Source organism: Anser brachyrhynchus, assembly GCF_964034855.1.
Source record: "Anser brachyrhynchus genome assembly, chromosome: 5".
NCBI lineage: Eukaryota > Metazoa > Chordata > Aves > Anseriformes > Anatidae > Anser > Anser brachyrhynchus.
This window is the reverse complement of record NC_137699.1, coordinates 34,673,474-34,690,785: the sequence shown is the minus strand read 5'-3', so window position 1 is coordinate 34,690,785 and position 17,312 is coordinate 34,673,474. Positions and strand designations below refer to the sequence as shown.

At 45.9% G+C, this 17,312-nt stretch overlaps 1 protein-coding gene across 2 annotated transcripts in view; it reads left to right on the top strand.

The window, feature by feature from the left end:
• IGHMBP2 (immunoglobulin mu DNA binding protein 2) overlaps positions 1–17,312 on the top strand; it is a 43,130-nt gene that overhangs the window by 2,313 nt on the left and 23,505 nt on the right. The window contains exons 3-7 of one of the 2 annotated variants that reach the window (XM_080594715.1): positions 1,284–1,476; positions 2,193–2,290; positions 10,545–10,708; positions 11,137–11,367; positions 15,275–15,422. In XM_080594715.1, coding sequence (XP_080450841.1) covers positions 1,284–1,476; positions 2,193–2,290; positions 10,545–10,708; positions 11,137–11,367; positions 15,275–15,422 — 834 coding nt within the window. The remainder of the gene's footprint in view (positions 1–1,283; positions 1,477–2,192; positions 2,291–10,544; positions 10,709–11,136; positions 11,368–15,274; positions 15,423–17,312) is intronic. The other variant, XM_080594716.1, reaches the window with a different exon arrangement.

Below are 17,312 nucleotides of genomic sequence, written 5' to 3'. Positions count from 1 at the left end.
ACTTTCTTGAAAAGAGCTGAGCTGCTGCCAGTATCTGAGGAAGGTAAGGACCCAGTCTGCCATGATGTGGCCAGCTACAGAGAATTATCCCTGGAAAAAAGTTGGGTTTGACCATGAAATAGTTCCAAGTGACTCCACAAGGAAAGCCCTCTGTTTTTTTTTTCTTGCAGAGACCTTTTTTCTCTTTTCCTTAGGCAATAATGATATTGCCTTGCACTCTCCAAAACAGGTCTACAGGAGTGAAGCTGGCTGTACCAGATAGTTTGCTGGTTTAGCTTAGTCCTTTGCTTGGTTTTGTTTGCTCAATCAATCAGTTTGCTAAGCAGATGCATTGGAACTGAAAACTGGGCTGTTTCTCATCTGTGGTACTGTTTTGAAGTGTCACAGTTCAATTTGTTGATGCATTCCTTGCCAGCCAGGCCTCCAAGCTGCTGACTTCTGAAATTAAAATGACTCATTGCAGATCAGGGTCTCAGCCTTGAGGTCTAAGAAGCAGCATCCATCAGGGCTCTTCAAAGAGAAGTAACGTTACTGTAGCACTAAATTGTTCCTCAGAGACAAACGTTTTAATGTAAGAGCTGATGGAGACTATTGAGGCAAGCTTCCCTTATTTTGCAAATCTGAGATTTAGTCCTCAATGAGTGTGTGCCTCAGCTAAGGCATCCACTTGTCAGACATCCTGCTTAAAATCTCCATTTCACCGCTGCACTGCATAGTTTGACTGGTCCCATCTTGACATGACTGTGAAGAACAGAAAGGCCACAGTGAGTCCTTACAAATCTCGTCTTTCTTAGTTCTACTGACTGGTGTAGAGCAGTCATCTGAGAGGCACACATTGTTGTACAGCCTCCTTGGCTATTACTGAACAATAAAATGAATGTAAAACAGTTTGAGAGTTTGGAGAAGTTAGGTCTTTCCAAGGTCTGTGTGAAAGCATCTTGGCTTTATGTGCAGCCCTGGGGGGAGCACTGTTGGTGTTCTCTCCAAGCCCTGTGGTGCATGGAGAACATAAGGCAGCTGGTTAGTTGTTACCTGGTGTCTTCTCACTGCTAATAGTTTTTTCACTTGCCTCTTGCTGCATGCACTACCATGAAAGAGAAGGATATTTTCCTCCTTTTTGGGCTTGATACAAATTCTGACCTTGGCAGAAAACATGGAACTAGTCCTGTGGCTGGTGTAGGTGAGCCCACTGTCTCCAGTGGACCATGCTGGTTTCCTCCAAAGAACTTCTTTTCAAAATACTTACTCCACTTCACGCTCTGTCTTCTAACTTGTCTTTGCAGGTGACATTTTGGGGCTTTATGATTCAGTCGGCCAGGGCGATCCACTCTCCACAGGCATTGTAACACGTGTCACCTCCAAAGCAGTCACCGTTGCCTTTGAGGAATCTCGAGATGGCATGCTGAGCTTGGACCGTGAGAGCTCTTACCGCCTGCTGAAATTAGCCAACGATGTCACCTACAACAGGCTGAAAAAGTAAGGGCTGAGAGGGTGTAGTTTGTCTGGGATCACTGCTCAGGAGTGCAAAGGCCAATTGAAAATTGCCAGGCTTATTTTGGGAGAGCTGTTCTGCGACTGATCTCAGTCTGCTTCACTAGTCTCAGCTTCTCTTCCTTCCCATCTTATTCCTCTTACTCCTGTGGCAGCTCCACTTAAGAGAGGTATCCACCTTCAGGATGTGCCTTTCTCTTTCTGGTGACTACTGAGGGAACCTGTACTCCTTAATGAGATAACTCAACTGGCTATCTTATGCTGAAGAGTCACAACAGCCTAAATTTATTTACCAGCTGGCTGGTGCAGTCCTGCTCTTCTCTGTTCCTCCCCTGCCCCACATCCCACAGTTACCTGTTTTGGTCCCGCATTGTGCCAGCTCTGGTGCTTACTGCATTCTGTGTAGCACCTTTTCCATCCAGGCAGTAGAACTGAGTAGCACTTTGATGAATTAATGCACTGAAAAGGCTCAGCACGGGGTCTGACTGTATCAAACCAAAGCAATAGTAGAAAGGGGAAATGTACGGCAGGTACGGGGGATATGAGCATATGAGGGGTGAGAGATGCAGCAATTAGAATTAGTCTGTTGTGCCCACAGACGTCTTTCACTGAGGTACATTGCCCTGGCCCCTAATGTGCACTGGGAATTTCTGAAGGAATTTATGCTGTGCGTATAACCTGGGTGTTTTCTTCTTTGGCAGAGCTTTAAACACACTAAAGCAATATCGTGGTGGTCCAGCCTCTGGTCTGATCGATGTCCTCTTCTTTTCGTCTGATCCAACCTCATTCAGTGAAACAAGTAAGGATGTTTCTTTCTAAGACTTTATATCATCCTGATGGCAAGTGCAGGGTTAGTCTCTCTAAAGGAATTTTCTGGACCCTCAGGGTGAGAGCCCCTAGCAGTTTACAGCCCGGTGTGTGCACTGAGACTGCCACAGTGTTTGATCTGCCTTGGTATGCAGGGCTGAGAGCTGGGCAGGTGGAGAGCTCTTTTGGATGTATCAGGAAAAGCACATGTTGTTACTCACACAAGTTTTAAGCAAAGATCACGGTAAGTTGTTGTGGGGAAGGAGGTAAAGTCTTCAGTTTCCAGAGCAGTCAGTGAAGCCTGAAGTTTCCTACCCACAGGCTCTGCACCACTTATGAGGATGTTCATATCTTCAGATGCCCCATTAAATCTGACAGATCCGGAGTACTAAGTGAGGGTTGTACAGGTTTTTCCACGCACTATGCTGCCATTACTCCTCTTCTAGTCCACCAAGATGCATCTCTGGGGCTGACCCTCTGAGAGGAGTGCTTGTGGTCTCTCAGTTCATGACCTGTTCCTTGAAACTGCCCATAGGAACAAATTACTCAGATCTTTGTGCAGTTCTGGTCCACGCCAAAAGTGCAGCTCACTTTGCTCTAGGAAAGACCTGAGCTGAACGTGAGTAATAAGTGGTGTTGCAGCTGGCAGCATTAAACACCTACTTTTTGTACTGGTTAATGGGTCACTGGACTTGCTAACCTGGTGTAAAGACCCTCGTCATCTCTGGATCATCGCTGGAAAAGAGACAGAATTACCCAGACTGTTCAGATAGCTAGTGCCCACTTTCCTCAGGGTGTACCAAGGAAAGCTGAATTGTGGCATAAAACAAACAGGATCTGTGATGGGGGAATTTCTTTGCACACGTTCATGAGTCTGAAATTCGGTTTAGTTTATGAGGCATTTCTTACTTGCTTTCTGCCCCAATCCTATCCATAAACTTCAGAGATAAGAAACCAGCAGCTCTGCTTCTGTACTGAAAATCCAATAACTCAGCCTTCATGGGAATTAAGTGACTGTGGAACTACTGCAGTTTGAAACAGCATGGGGTGTATTCTATTGGCTTGTATTTTTATTTTTACAGCCTTCTGACTATGTTTAGCCAAGTTGAAGATATGCAGACTGCTTTAGTTTCATCATCAAATGCTTAAAACATCACAACTTGGTTTTACCAACAGCTGTCCAAAAAAATGCATGCAAGTAGAATCCCCTTTTACTCCGATCTTTCTTGATTTGAGTTTTTGGGAAACTAAAGATGAAATTACCCTTTAAGAGGAACTGTGAGGAAACCAAAGCCCCTGATGAGCAGAATATAAAGACTGGGCATCTGTTAATGAATATTATCCCTTGACAGAAGGGAAATATCATCTGGGCTGCAAAAATCAGGGAAGAAAGGCAGAAGGTAGATTAAGTTGCCTAAGAGGATTGTCAAGCAGTCTGTATCTCAGCTCTCTCCTGAGGCCCAGGCTCACCTCTCAGCAGCATATCATGCATTATACCATCCATCCCTGGTCTCCTTGCTGGCCAGGGCTGTGCTCAGTTTCCTCCCCGCTGCAGCTCCTTGTGCTCTGTGCTTGCTGTTGCAGGTTTTTTTCCTGTTACCTTGATTACTGCATTTAGTTGTCCACAGTGGTTCCCTTTTTTCACACGCACACTTCTATTACCTTCAGGCTAGGTTTCTGATATGATATATCAGAGATGAAGAGTTAATGCTAGTGTGAGTCATACCTCTGTAGTTCTAAGCACTGAGCTTAGTCTGAGTCAAACCTCTTAGCCTTTTGGCTACCCGGGGACTTTGGTGTACTCAGGTTTTTAATATTAGATAAAAGAATTAAATTTTAATGAACTAACTTTCTTAGCAGCTTCAACTCTGTCTTTTCCCCATGGTGGCAGAACTGCCTCTCTAATAAAGAAAAATTCCTTTCCACTGAATTGCTCAGATGTGCCAAACTAAGCACAGAGATGAATTTTACATCTCCCCAGCACCAAGAATATGGATTGATGGAAACATTCAGTCATGTCAGACAGGAGATGCAATACGAGAAGTCAGCATATCACCTGAGAACAGCAAAACACTCTGGCAGGGTGGAATGGCCTTCTATTTACATTTTCACTGTATAGCACCTTTCATGCCAGCTAGGAAGATGTGATACTAGCCAGACATTAAATAATAATAACTTTTAAGTTCAAATAGGTCCTGCAAGGTGCCTTCAACTCCCAGCCTCCAATGAGTTCAATGCGAGGGCACTCAGCAGCTAGCTGGATAAATCCTCTCTCTTACACCTATAAGATGGCACACGCAGTTCCCCAGGTGTCCCATATAGCTCATATATAGATGTGTTTCTGCAAATAGTATAGAAAAGTGCAATGTGTGGATTATCTGCAAAAGGCAAGAAGTATTTCCCAGGTGCGTGGTCTGACATGGAAGGATAGAAAAACCTTCCAGCATTTCAGGCTGTTTCTCTTCCATGGCATGGCATGGCATGGCACGGCACCTCCTTTCATAATCAAACATCTTTTAGTCTGGTTTCTTAAAGGAATGTTTCACTGCATCTGTCTCATCCCATGCATTATCTGATTTAAAACAAGCCCATCAGGAGTCCCAGAGTTAGTAAGTTCTCTACAGCTCATAAAACTGGATGTCTATACATGCCAGTTTGGATGGGGCCCTGAGGAACCTGATCTAGCGGGTGCCCCTGGCAGGGGGTTTGGAATTAGGTGATCTTTAAGATCCCTTCCAATCCAAGCCTTCTATGATCTATGTTAACACCACTCTGGGATGCAATTTAAACTCCACTTCAATCAGAAGCTCAGAAAGCCTGCAGTAGGAATAAGACCATATAAACACCCATTCCGAGGAAAAGCTAGAACTGACACTAGTCTAGGCAAAGAAGAGTAGATAAGGTCTGCGCCCAGAGGGACAGTCACTGTCTTCTCTGACGATGTGTAAACCAAATTACAAGGAGATCAAGAAGTAGAAGGGTCACTGGAGAGCATAAGCACCCAGCTCCATGCTCAGATAAAAAATTAGAATACCCTCGAATATCTAAGATGTGTGTGATAGTGGAGGGGAGTAGATTAGAAAACTAATTTCTCAGGCATAGGAGTCTTGGGTCTCTTAGCTGGGTTCTCAGAGGTCTGACATTGTTCATTCCTGCAGCAAAGCTTGGCAGAGTCCTAATGCCATCCTCTGCTTTGTTGGTGCTTTCTGCTGTTTAGTGACATTGAGTCTCTCAACCTGGAGGGAAAAGCAGGGGAAAAGCAAACTTTTTTCAAAAAGGTTGGTTATATGGGGTTTCTTTAGGGCATACTCAAATAGAGTTGCACTAGCCTGGTGGCATTTTGTGGCCTATCTGGTAAATAACTTCAAGATGCTTGTTTGTTGTTTTTGTTTTACTCTCCTGTATTGTGATTTACTCATGAATGGATCACAGCTGCCTTATTATGGCAGAGTGTGCTGCCAAACGCTGTGCCTGGAGGATCTATATTAAAGCCTATGTCATCCCAGGAGGGTGTCTAAATCCAGGCACTGACTGATTAGATGGACAAGGAGTCAGATAAAGCCAATTGAAACATGTTTTTAAAGTAGTTAGTGGCTGCTGGCATCTGAGCAGTGCATGATATATGCTTGCTTAAAAAGCACCAGTATGCAGAGAAGGGTAATAATGACAAAAAACAAATTAATGCCTTTATACCCAACTGCTGATGACTTCCAGAGTTGCTAATCGCATGCAGCTATTTCCCACCATATGTGGAAAATCCTGCTCACTACCTGGGGGATGAGTCCTTCCCAGTAGTAATGGGTGTATGCATGACTCCCACTGGGAAAATGGCTCTGGAGCACGTTTGTTTTGGGATCAGGCTTGCATAAGATGGTCGTCGGTAACTCAGGAAAAGAAATGCCAGGCTTTTGACCCTGAGAAGCCTAAAATTAGTTTGTACCAGCCTTTTCACCCCATGATCTTTACAGGCAACAGTCTCACAGCTTATGGCTCTCACACCACTGCTACTGTGAGATGCTTGGGTTGCCCTTCAGCATCTAGCCAGGAGTATATTTGGAGATCTGAACTGTGAGGGACAGCTAGGGGCTTCAGGTTCAATTCAGAAAGCTGGTAGCTCCCTGTCTGATGCTCTAAGTGGTGGGGATATGTCAGAAGCTGTCTCTTCTGCATGAAGGGCAAAGCTGCAGCGCTCTTGGAGATAACACAGAACGCCAGGGCACTCTCAGAAGCCCCTTACGTGAGAGTGTATGGCTAGTGCAATCAGAAGGATTGAATTTGCTGAAGTTAGGCCCTCAATCTCTGCTGTTATCTGTCCTCATGAGCTGCTGTGATTGTGCATGGATTGAGCCCTGCATGATGAAGTCCAAGTCCTTGCAAAACATTAAAAACTGCAACTCGGAATAAATATCCTTGGTGTAACACAAAAACACTAGGCAGGCTTCAGGAAGAATTACCTATGGATCATCCAAAGGAGCATATGAAGGTAAAACCAATGGGTAGACATGATCTGCAGCTAAGAATGGGACTGCTCCCCACCACAAAGCATTTCCAACCCTTATCTTGTTACCTCCAGAGAAGTACCAAGTGGAAAAACAGGCTTTCCAAAAGGCAAACTTTGAACAGAACAGGATTTCTGTTCACCAGGCTTGGTGGAAAACAAAATCCAGAAGCCCATCCATGAGAAATACTTTGCTTGGCTCTCCTCCACTTTAACCTGCACCCGTGGCCCAGAGCATTTAGGGCTTTCCCACTGGAAGCCTCCTATAAGAAAACCTTCCCTGCTCACAGCTGCTGTCTCACAGTATATATGCAGGGACTCCTGCACCCATACGTTGTGGTGGATGTATAGAGAGGCTTTGCTTAGCCAGCAGAGGCCAGCATTTCTCTGCTTGCTGTGCGCCACAGGGCCAGCCAGGCTAGGTGCATGCAGCCTCTTTTCTTACAGAGAATTTCCTGTTGCAGGCCTAACCCAGTGCAAATCATGATAGGAGAGAGCTGGTAGCTGTTAATCCTGGAGCAGGTCAAGAAAAAGTGAGGGGATATTAATCTGGGTCTAGATACAGTCAGCCAGTGCTGGCTTCCCAGGCCACGTGGAGTGCAAAAGGCTTTGCTTATATCTAATTCTGCTTATTGCACTAAAAAGACACTTGAGAAAGAAGAAAAAAGCCTATTTTAAAGGTAGGGGTGCAAGCAGTAAAAAAAAAAAAAAAGTTAACCCAGCAGACAAAGGTCTGGGGAAGCACCAGGCATTTATACCAAAGTTTCCTCTGCTCCTTGTCCCATGCATTGGGCTTGTGCTGTGTCACTTGCAAAACCTTAAATGCTCCTTGTCCCTCTGCTGTGAACCTCCTGTCAACACAGGGGCCAGGAAGAGGGCCCTGAAATCTATGAGGAAAACTAAGCAGTGTGGACAACTCAGCTGCCAAATACCTAAGGAAGAGAGAAGGGGAAGTTCCCTGTTTCAGGCTGAATTACCCACCTGGGTTTTGTCTAGCAGTGTTTGGCTGCAGAGGTGCTGATTGTGGGATCTGGCTTGTTCTTGGTACCCATACACACAGGAGGCGAGGAGTATAGCTTGGAAGGTACACTGAAGTGCAAGAACCCTCCAGCTCTGGAAAACTGGATTTCTTCCTCCCTGGAGAGATCGTTCCTTCATAGTTATGCACCCAACACAGATGGGAACAAAGACCCCTTTCCTGGACGTGAACATCACCTTCCAGCCCACTCCTGTCCCCTGAACTGCTGGTACCATGCAGAAAAGGGTCTTGGTTCCTGCAAAAGTTTTTGAAGGACCAACCTTGCTGGCCAGGGTTGATTTTTTCAATGTAAAGCTAAACCAAGTTCTGCCCCCAGCGAGACCCAGCCCAGCCAGGGATGCAGATTGCCCTTCATCCTCTCCAGAGACTACGTGGGGAAGCTGAGATGGACAGCCTTGGGCAGAGCAGGAGACGTCAACACAGACTTGATGCCACAGCACCACATCTGGGTTAATGGCCCTCTTCTGGGACCATCTGTGCAAATCCTAAACTGATTGCTTTTGAGAGTACTCGGGCCAATCCTGCTGGAGTAGATAAACAGCATTTCTTGAGGTGAGCCTTCTCAGAGCCCAGCTTCTAGATGGAAAATCAGAGGAGCCTCTTAAGAGGCTCCGTCCTCCTCCTCAAACCTTGCTAATGTGTCCAGCCCAGAAAAGAGGCACATTTCCCAGCCTGCCCCCACAGCAACTCTTGGCAGCGTGTGATTAAAAGGGAAGAGGGTGTGCATGTGTGGGGAAGACTGTTTCTGATCTCATTCTTTCAGCAAAGAAATATCAATGGCTCTTCCATCCTCACTTGTTCCTTGTTGTGGGAAGTAGCTTTCAGTTTTTAAGCTATTCTTTCTTTTTCCTTGGCCCATGGAAGCTTGCTGTTCTTAGTCACCGCCATACTAACTCAAAAATAAACAAAGCAAGAGGCAGGCTAGTAGGAAAAATCACCAATACTTCCCCACCAAGCCTTTTTAACCTAACTGTGCTCTTTGTTTAACCTGGATGCCTCACTTGCTTGTGCTGCTTCAAAAGTCAGTGCCAGAGGTTGCCTGGGAGTTGCACGTAAGTTCACTTGTCTGAAGCCAGAGGAAACTTTTGTGCATCCCTACCTTAATGCAAAGGTAGAGATAAAACAGATGATGCCCTGCAGGGAATGATGCCCAGAGATTTGTCTTATATAAGCTTTCGTGGGAACATTATTTTCGGTAAACCTCAGATGAGTCATCTCTGCTGTAATTAACTTCCATAATGAACGAGGAGATTAGCAGCAGGATTAAGTGGGATGAGAATAAATAATGGGTTTAAATTAGATAAATCTGGGAGGTAAAGAATGGCTTGTGAGAATTCTACCTTCTGCAGTGAAACCAATCCTCTTATAATGCAATTTAAACACTCTTTTCTCCTTTCTGATCATTAAAATCCAAACTAACAGTTTTCATCGTTTATATGGGCTGCTTGTATCTTTTTCCTGCCTAGGAAAAAACGTCTTTGTGTCTTGGCTTCCCCACAGACCACGTACTTCTTTTCTGCTGCTTATTCACTAGCTGTTTGTTGGGTTTGTTAACCAGAAGAAGAGCAATTCCCTTGCAAGATCAGCTTGAGAAGCGGGCCCCTGTGAGCCTAACAAGGTTCAGCAAGTCCAAGTGCAAGGTGCTGCACCTGGGTCAGGGCAATCCCAGGCAGGAGCACAGGCTGGGAGAAGACCTCACTGAGAGCAGCCCTGCAGAGAAGGCCCTGGGGGTTCTGGTGGACAAAAAGCTCGGCAGGACCCAGCAGTGCGTGCCTGCAGCCCAGGCAGCCACCTGCATCCTGGGCTGCATCACCAGAGGGGTGGCAGCAGGGCAGGGAGGGGATTGTCCCCCTCTGCTCTGGCCACAAAGATGCTCAGGGGGCTGGAGCACCTCTCCTATGGAGAAAGGCTGAGAGAGCTGGGGATCTTCAGCCTGGAGGAGAGAGGGCTCCGGAGTGACCTCATTGCAGCTTTTAAATACTTAAAGGGAGCTTATAAAAAAATGGAGAGCAATATTTTGCTCATGCAGATGATAGGACAAAGGGGAATGGTTTTAAACTAAAAGATTTATATTAGAGGTTAGGAGGAAATTCTGCACTCAGAGGGTGGTGAGGCACTGGCACAGGCTGCCCAGGGAAGCTGTGGATGCCCCATCCCTGGAGGTGTTAAAGGCAGGTTGGATGAGGCCCTGGACAACCTGATCTGGTGGGTGGCATCCCTGCCCATGGCAGGAGGATTAGAACTGGATGATCTTTAAGGTCCCTTCCAACCTGAGCCATTCTGCGATTTTCTTCCCTCTTTTCACTGAATGCTTACTAAATATGCTGGCTTACCTCCAAAATATCCCCAAAGCACCCTCCCTGTCCTAAACATTTTGTATTATGGCAAGCAGGTGCCTCTTTAAACGCTGTAAAGGGTCCATATATAGACTAGCTGTATTCACACCTGAATGCTTGCTCCTTTGGAAACATTACCAGGTGGGGGGAAGAGACTGATGCAGCACGGGTAACCTGCTAGAAGTACAAAAATCCTTACTTTTACCAGTTTGTGGTGTTTCAGCCACCTAGGTGGGAAACAGCATACCCCACGCCCCAATCAAGTTATCTAATAGATTTAGCCCAGCCACTGAGAGCATCTGGTTTATATTCACGGATTTGTTTCTCAGCAAGCACCCAAGTTAAGGCTGAGAATCTCTTGCTGTCTCCCCAGAGCCTTTAAAGTTTTACAATGACTTGCTGGACACATCACAGAGGGAGGCTGTGTCCTTCTCACTGGCACAGAGGGAGCTTGCCATCGTCCATGGACCACCTGGCACAGGGAAGACCACAACAATAGTAGAGATCATCTTGCAAGCTGTACAGCAAGGCCTGAAAGTGAGTAATCAGTGACAGGACTGTAGTGGCAGCAAGCATGCTGATTTATTTTGCAAAGTCACTGGGGTTTGTGGCAGCTGGAACAGATCCAGTAGCAGCTGTGTTACACTGTAGAGCCTGCCTTGACTTGCATAGGCTGGGCAGTTTACTCTACCAGCTGAAATGAGGTGCAAATAGAAGCTTCAGAGCTCAGGTTTGCTAATTATAGAAAACCCTGCCCTGGTGCTTGAAAGCAAGAAGAGAATTTGAGTTTCCTTTGGTGTCTGGAGGCTATGGAGATATCAGTGGTTTATTCCTAATAGCTGATATCCTCCTCTCTGCTCTGCTGAGCACCCTCCTGTTGCTCAGACCCTGTTGCTCCAGTGCTTTGCTGGCCTTGGCAGTCTCACATTCAGCAATAACAAAGCACTTGCTTTCTACCTTCACAGGTCCTGTGCTGTGCCCCTTCCAACATCGCAGTGGATAACCTGGTGGAAAGGCTGGCTGGCTACAAAGCCCACATCCTACGGCTTGGGCACCCTGCTCGCCTGCTGGAGCCCATCCAGCGGCATTCCTTGGACGCGGTCTTGGCTCGCAGCGACAGCGCTCAGATCGTGGCAGATATCAGGAAGGACATCGACCAGGCCTTCGTACGTGTCCCTGCAACAGGCCCTATGTGGGTAACCTGAACGCCAGCTCTCCATATTAGCAGCACCCAATCTGTTAGCCAAGTTACTTTGTAAGTGAGGAGTAATTCCACCACTTCTTGGATACTTAAGGGTATCCATCATCTTCCAAGGAAAACAATGACTTTAGGCAGGTGCTCTGGGTTGCCCCATGAAGAGTGACTGGAAGCAAGTCTCAGTGACTAGCTCTGAATCACATGGAGGAATCAACAGAAGGTCACTTTAGGAGAGGGGAAAGGTTAAAAAAAGCACAGTAGAGAGGTCTCACAATGAGAGCTGGAGGTGTACATAGCCTGCATTCATCCCTCTGACTGGGCATCATTTAACTTGGCCTTGGAGGAAAGGAATTGGGGTGCAAACCTGGTCATCGGAAGTGGGGGAAGCTTCCAGCCTGAAGCAGCATCTTACAGAGACAGCCTCTGTACCAGGGTATACCTGATCCAAGTTCACTTGCCAGCAGTGCTCATCTCCATCTGCTGTAGAGGCAACTGAGGGCAAAACCCCTCCTAGACAAATTCCTCTCTGAAGAGGCAAAATCATAGTCATTACTACTGTGCAGGGGGGAGATGCTGCAGTGGCCCTGCTCTCCAGATTTTCTGTCTGGCATTGTTCATGCAGTCCTCTTCACCAGAGGGGAAGGGAAACATTCACATCACTAATTCACTTCCTAATGAGATATCTGGCTGTCCTAACACTCCCTCCCACTCTCAGCCACCTCAAGTGGAAAGCAGAGTACGCCATAAAAATGCGTCCTTAATTTCTTCTTTCACAACGTAATTTTTTAAAATTAATTTACTGAGTAGCTCTTCTACTTGAGATAATAGATTTTGATGATAATTAGAACTTTTTTCTCCCCCTTCTGGTGACTGCATTGTCCAAAAGCCATTCTGCAAATGTGTCCAGCGCCTAGGCAAAATTTCCTGTGTCTCAGTAGAAGACAAAGGAAAACATCTTCATACCCCTGCACGTTGCATCATACTTGCCCAAGTATACTGCCATGCCCTTTGGTAGGGCACCACACTTTACTTTTTTGAATGATGCAGGCTGAACATGGCGTTCAGCTCCATGAACATCAGTCTGCAGCTACTTCTGTGGCAGCAGCTTCATTTTTTTCCCCCAGATGTAGGACCTAGTTGTAATCACAGCTGCACACCAAGTCTTTTTTACTTAATTTATTTTGCATCTTTCTCACTAATGGAAGATTTTTTTTGCCCTGTCCTCTCCTTGGAAAGAGCACTTTGAAAGGCATGAGGAGATTTCACCTGGGAAAGGTGGGAGAAAATGGAAGAAAGCAGAGTCTTTAGTACTAAGATCTCCATCTGCTTCCTCCCTAGAGGAAAGGGTACATGGGGATAAGAGACAAGGACTGGCCACCAAAGCTTGTTCCACTTCATAACACCAGAGAAAAAACAATATCTAACATACTGCTGCAATTCAGCTTGCATAGCAGTGTTTTGAGATGCCTATGACCAGGTCTTTCACAAAATATACACCTGACTTATTATTACAGAATATCCCAGGTTGGAAGGGACCCATAAGGTTCATCGAGTCCAACTCCTATTACTTCCCTTTCTCTCTCTGGACTGCAGAGAGCTCACCTCTGAGGTCCTGGCCTCTCTCCCCCTAATCCTGCCTCAGTTTCTCCCTCTCAGTGTCCCCTAATTGCCTATTTAATTATTTCTTCCTTTGTTCACTTCTGTTTTGACTCTTCTGTCTCCTCATTTCTTTACCACTGCCTTCAACCGTGGAAGGACTAGTAGATGAAAAATCCATGTTCTTTGCACGCATTTTTCTACCCAATTTTGTTCCCCCCCCACACACACACACCTGCTTAGGCTGGGAGCTTTCCAGGACATCATCTTCTGGATCTTGTTTGCACCAGCAAAGGTGCAGTCCCACAGCAACTGAGCAAAAAAGGCAGACAGGTCCAGGAACGTCAAAAAAAAAAAGTTAGCCATCTATCCATATCACCAGACAAACAGTGAAACAAGTCTGTAGCTAGCCCAGGAAGAAAGCAAAACCCAACTGAGTTCAGTGCAAACCCCCCTGCAAGGTTCATAAAAGGATGAGGGAGCAAGGTCTGGCCTTAAATGCAGTTCCCAGACCCAGGGGTGGAGGACACATGGGTGGGGGCCCAAACAAGGCAGATTAGGGTAACTAGAGCCTGCTGGCACCCATGAAGCCCTAACGAGGAGTGAGTGGGCTCAATGTGCCAAGCAATATCCTTGGGGCTGACTGACTGCAGTGTTACTGCTGGGCTGGGCTCCCTGCTCCCTCAGCTGCTTTCAGATTTGACATTCAGCCAGATGTTTGGGTCTTAATTTCATCAGCCAGTCGCTATTGTTAATTCACTAACTAGATCTTTTTTGCAAAACAGACATGAAACTTGGAGTACTGGCACCAGCAATTTTGCTCTCTAATTTTCCTGTGTTTCAGACGGAGAGGAAGTTGACACTAGTCTGTTTTGTTCCTTCAACTAAACGAGTACCAGTAACGGCACCCACTCTCTCCTTTTAGGCCAAGGAAAAGATCATCTTTCCTTTTAGCTCAGGAAAGGATGATCCCTCCTGTGTGATACCTCCCCTGTAACTTCTGAACCCGTCCACCTATTTGACTACATTTGACAGACATATAGAGGCCTTGCAGATATTAAATACCTAGAAGCTTAACAAAAACAGGTGGCTGGGGAGATGAGAGAGACACAAGTGAACGTCTTTCCTAGGGGACATGCTGTGGTATGAGCTGTGGTATGGTCTTACACCCCAGACAATCCATCCATGCAGAAGATGGTTATAGGAACCATCAGCTCTTATTGGCTTGGCTGCTTTTGAAAGCCCGTGTTTGTAGCCTTTTCAGGTTTCTCATGTCATCAGCCTTCCCTCCAAGGAAACAGCCCAGATTTCAGCTTGAGAGCACGGGCAGCCTTCTCAAGGTGACCTGCAGCGAGCGATAGCTTGTCCGTTGTCTTGTAGCTGCCGGCCTGCAGCCGGGGAAGCGCCAGCAACCAGTGGTGATGATTTGATGTTTTAGATATATTTAATAGGCATTGCTAAAAAAAGCCACGAGCCTGTCTAGATATTGCTGTGAATCATTTACAACAACTCAGAGACGCCTCTTTAAAAATGCAGAGCTGCTGCTGTGGCTGGCCATGGCGCAGCCAACTCGGGGAGCCCTTCTGCTTCGAGGCCGCTTGGAGCCCAAGAGTCCCTTCTCGCTCCTGAGCAAAGGAGCAGACTGAGACTGGGAGAGTGTTTGTGATGTTCCTCACCCAGTAAAGGCACAGAACTCTTCCCTGTAAGCCTAAACACCACTACATATTACACCCCTCCATGTGCTAAGGTGCTTCTGCTTATGCACGGAGTTGGCTGTTGGCTGGACCAAAGCATTTGACCTTCTCCCTGCTGATCTTTGGGGCACAGGGAAAGTACAGGGCAGAGCAGGAGGGCTGAACAGCGGGTTTAAGGTCAGGGAGTTCTCTTTAACAATCCTTTATGCTCGTAATTAAGGACGTTTTTAAGAGGTTTTTAAGTATGGACCAGCTAAGTTTGGGAAATCGCTGTCTGGACCATGAGTGATGGTGCTAGTGCTGATGCTCCCAGATGGTCGGATAGGCAGTGAGTGATATTCTCATTTTGCTGCTTCACGCACCGAGCCTGGGGTTGTATTGATACAGTTCATCTTTTGCACAGACAGACATCCTCGTTATGTTTCAGGCAGTGCTGATTGCAGAACGGGCTTGCTGGCAGGGAGAAGGAAGAGAAACCAAAGTTTTATGGAGCAGATTCTGATAAGCCAGTGGACCATGGTGTACATAGAGGAGCCGTGTTGAATTTGACTGCTTTGGTTATCTGAGAAGCTGAACATAACGCTGGTTGGTCTATCTGCGTTTTTTATTTTACAGGCAAAAAGCAGAAAGGCCCAAGACAAGGGAGAACGGAGCCATTTTCTCACTGAGATTAAGGCACTGAAAAAGGAGCTGAAGCAACGAGAAGAAACTGCCATGACTGCAGCCCTTACTCGTGCCAGTGTTGTCCTTGCTACAAACACAGGTGCAAGATCCTCTTTGCAATATTTTGCCTCACTTGGCAAGACTGATGTAAACCACGTGCCATGCAATGCTGCATCCTGCCAGGATAGGAGGGAGGCTTAGATTTCCTGCTCCTGGGAATTCTGTCAAGTTTTCTGCATGCTGTCAAACCCCTCCCCAGTGGGATCCTCACTGCTTACACCCTGGCACGTTGTTCCACTCTGCAGTGAAGAGAAGGTGTAGACCACCTTGTGGATATAGAGTATGTAACTTAGAAGAGCCTCTGGTGGGAGCCAGCGTGGCCCATCTTTTTCAGTTCTGAGTAGGAGCACAGCTTCTAGTGAGTAAACAAGCACTATTGGAAGTGTGCAGTCTGCTAATTGATTTCATAAGTCACATGGAGTTGCTTTCCTGCTTGGATAATTTCCATGGTTGATGAAATACAACACATGTTTCCGTAGCCCGGTCTCAGTCTGTGTGTTTGGTTAGCTTTGTAAATCACCCGAGTGGAATAAACCACGTGGGATTTAGGGAACTGTTACAGGTGTTGGTCAGGCAGCACATGTAGGCACATCTACAAAATCCCTTGCAATCAAAGGGAAACAGCAGTGTTTAAATTTAGCACATGCTAAAGTGCTTTTCTAGATCAGATGTGTAATACTCCAGAGCCCACTTACAATCTTCAGATTTGGTTGCTCAGAGATTACTTGCTGAAGGAAAACATCAGTAATTTTAGGTCAAAAAAAGAACCTCATGGGGCATTCGCAAGTTACTAACATGAAGGTAAAATGGAATAAAATTCCTTCCAGTAATTATTTGCTAGGAATTGGTCTCTCACTTCTTGTAGCTTTGTATGAAAAAATGGGGGAAGATTTCTTTTTTTTTAATAAAACTGGTATTTTGAGCTAGGCATTGCGATGATCAGATTTGATTATCTCCTGGGGCTTGCTAGCCTGTTTGGAGGTCTATGCAATTCTGTTTCAGTGAAAGGCAGTGAAAAACAAAGGGTTTGAACTTTCGTTTCCTCAGTTAAGTAATCTTGGTATTTGTCTCAAACCATCTAGTTTGATGGGAATTATTTATGCAAGCCAAACTGCTCTGTTGCTAGGTTCAGCAGAGGGGGAATTTAATCATGGCAACACAGAGGGACAGCAGTGACCTTTAGTTAATGGGAGTTCGATAAGTTGAGCTACAACACTGGAGGGGAAGGAAACCATCTGCACAGCTGCATGCCACGTAGGGACCATTTTAGACAGAACCTTTCTGGTTATTTTTCTTTTCCTTCCACCTGCAGCATGGTAAAACTGCAAAAGTCAAGTTCCAACTGTATGCCCCTTGTTACCAGAGTGGACTTATATAGGCTGGATTTTATTTTATTTTTTTAAGGAAAACACAGCGTCTCAGTTGACAAACTGTAACATCAGATTTGATGCAGAGCTGTAGAGGCAGCAGGGTTTGCAGTCTCAAAGCAAAATCATTCCTAATCAGTTGCTTTCAGTGCTACATTGCAATAGCTCAGGAGCTTTTGAAAAACATTTCTCTGAATGCTGTGACTAAAATCTCCTTGTCTGGCACCCTGGCTTCTTCATCATTCTTTCCTCCTTTTGCATCTTCTTTTTCTTATGAATTGCAGTGGTATTTTGATGCCTGGGAAATTCATTGTTCTGATTGATGCACGGATCAATGTCATTTCATGTCTGGATTATAGCAGGACCCGGGTGAGGGTTATTTGTTCAACAATACAAATGAATGTTTGATGTAAAAAGCAGCTCTGGCTGTCTGACTACAGTCTCTTGTGTTTCCCTTCTCCTGTTCTCATGAGGAAGGACAGGGGAGCATAGCCAGGGTCAGCAGGGTTGAGGAATCTGGGTCTCAACTGATCTTTCCCCCGTGGGGTATCCCTCAGTATATT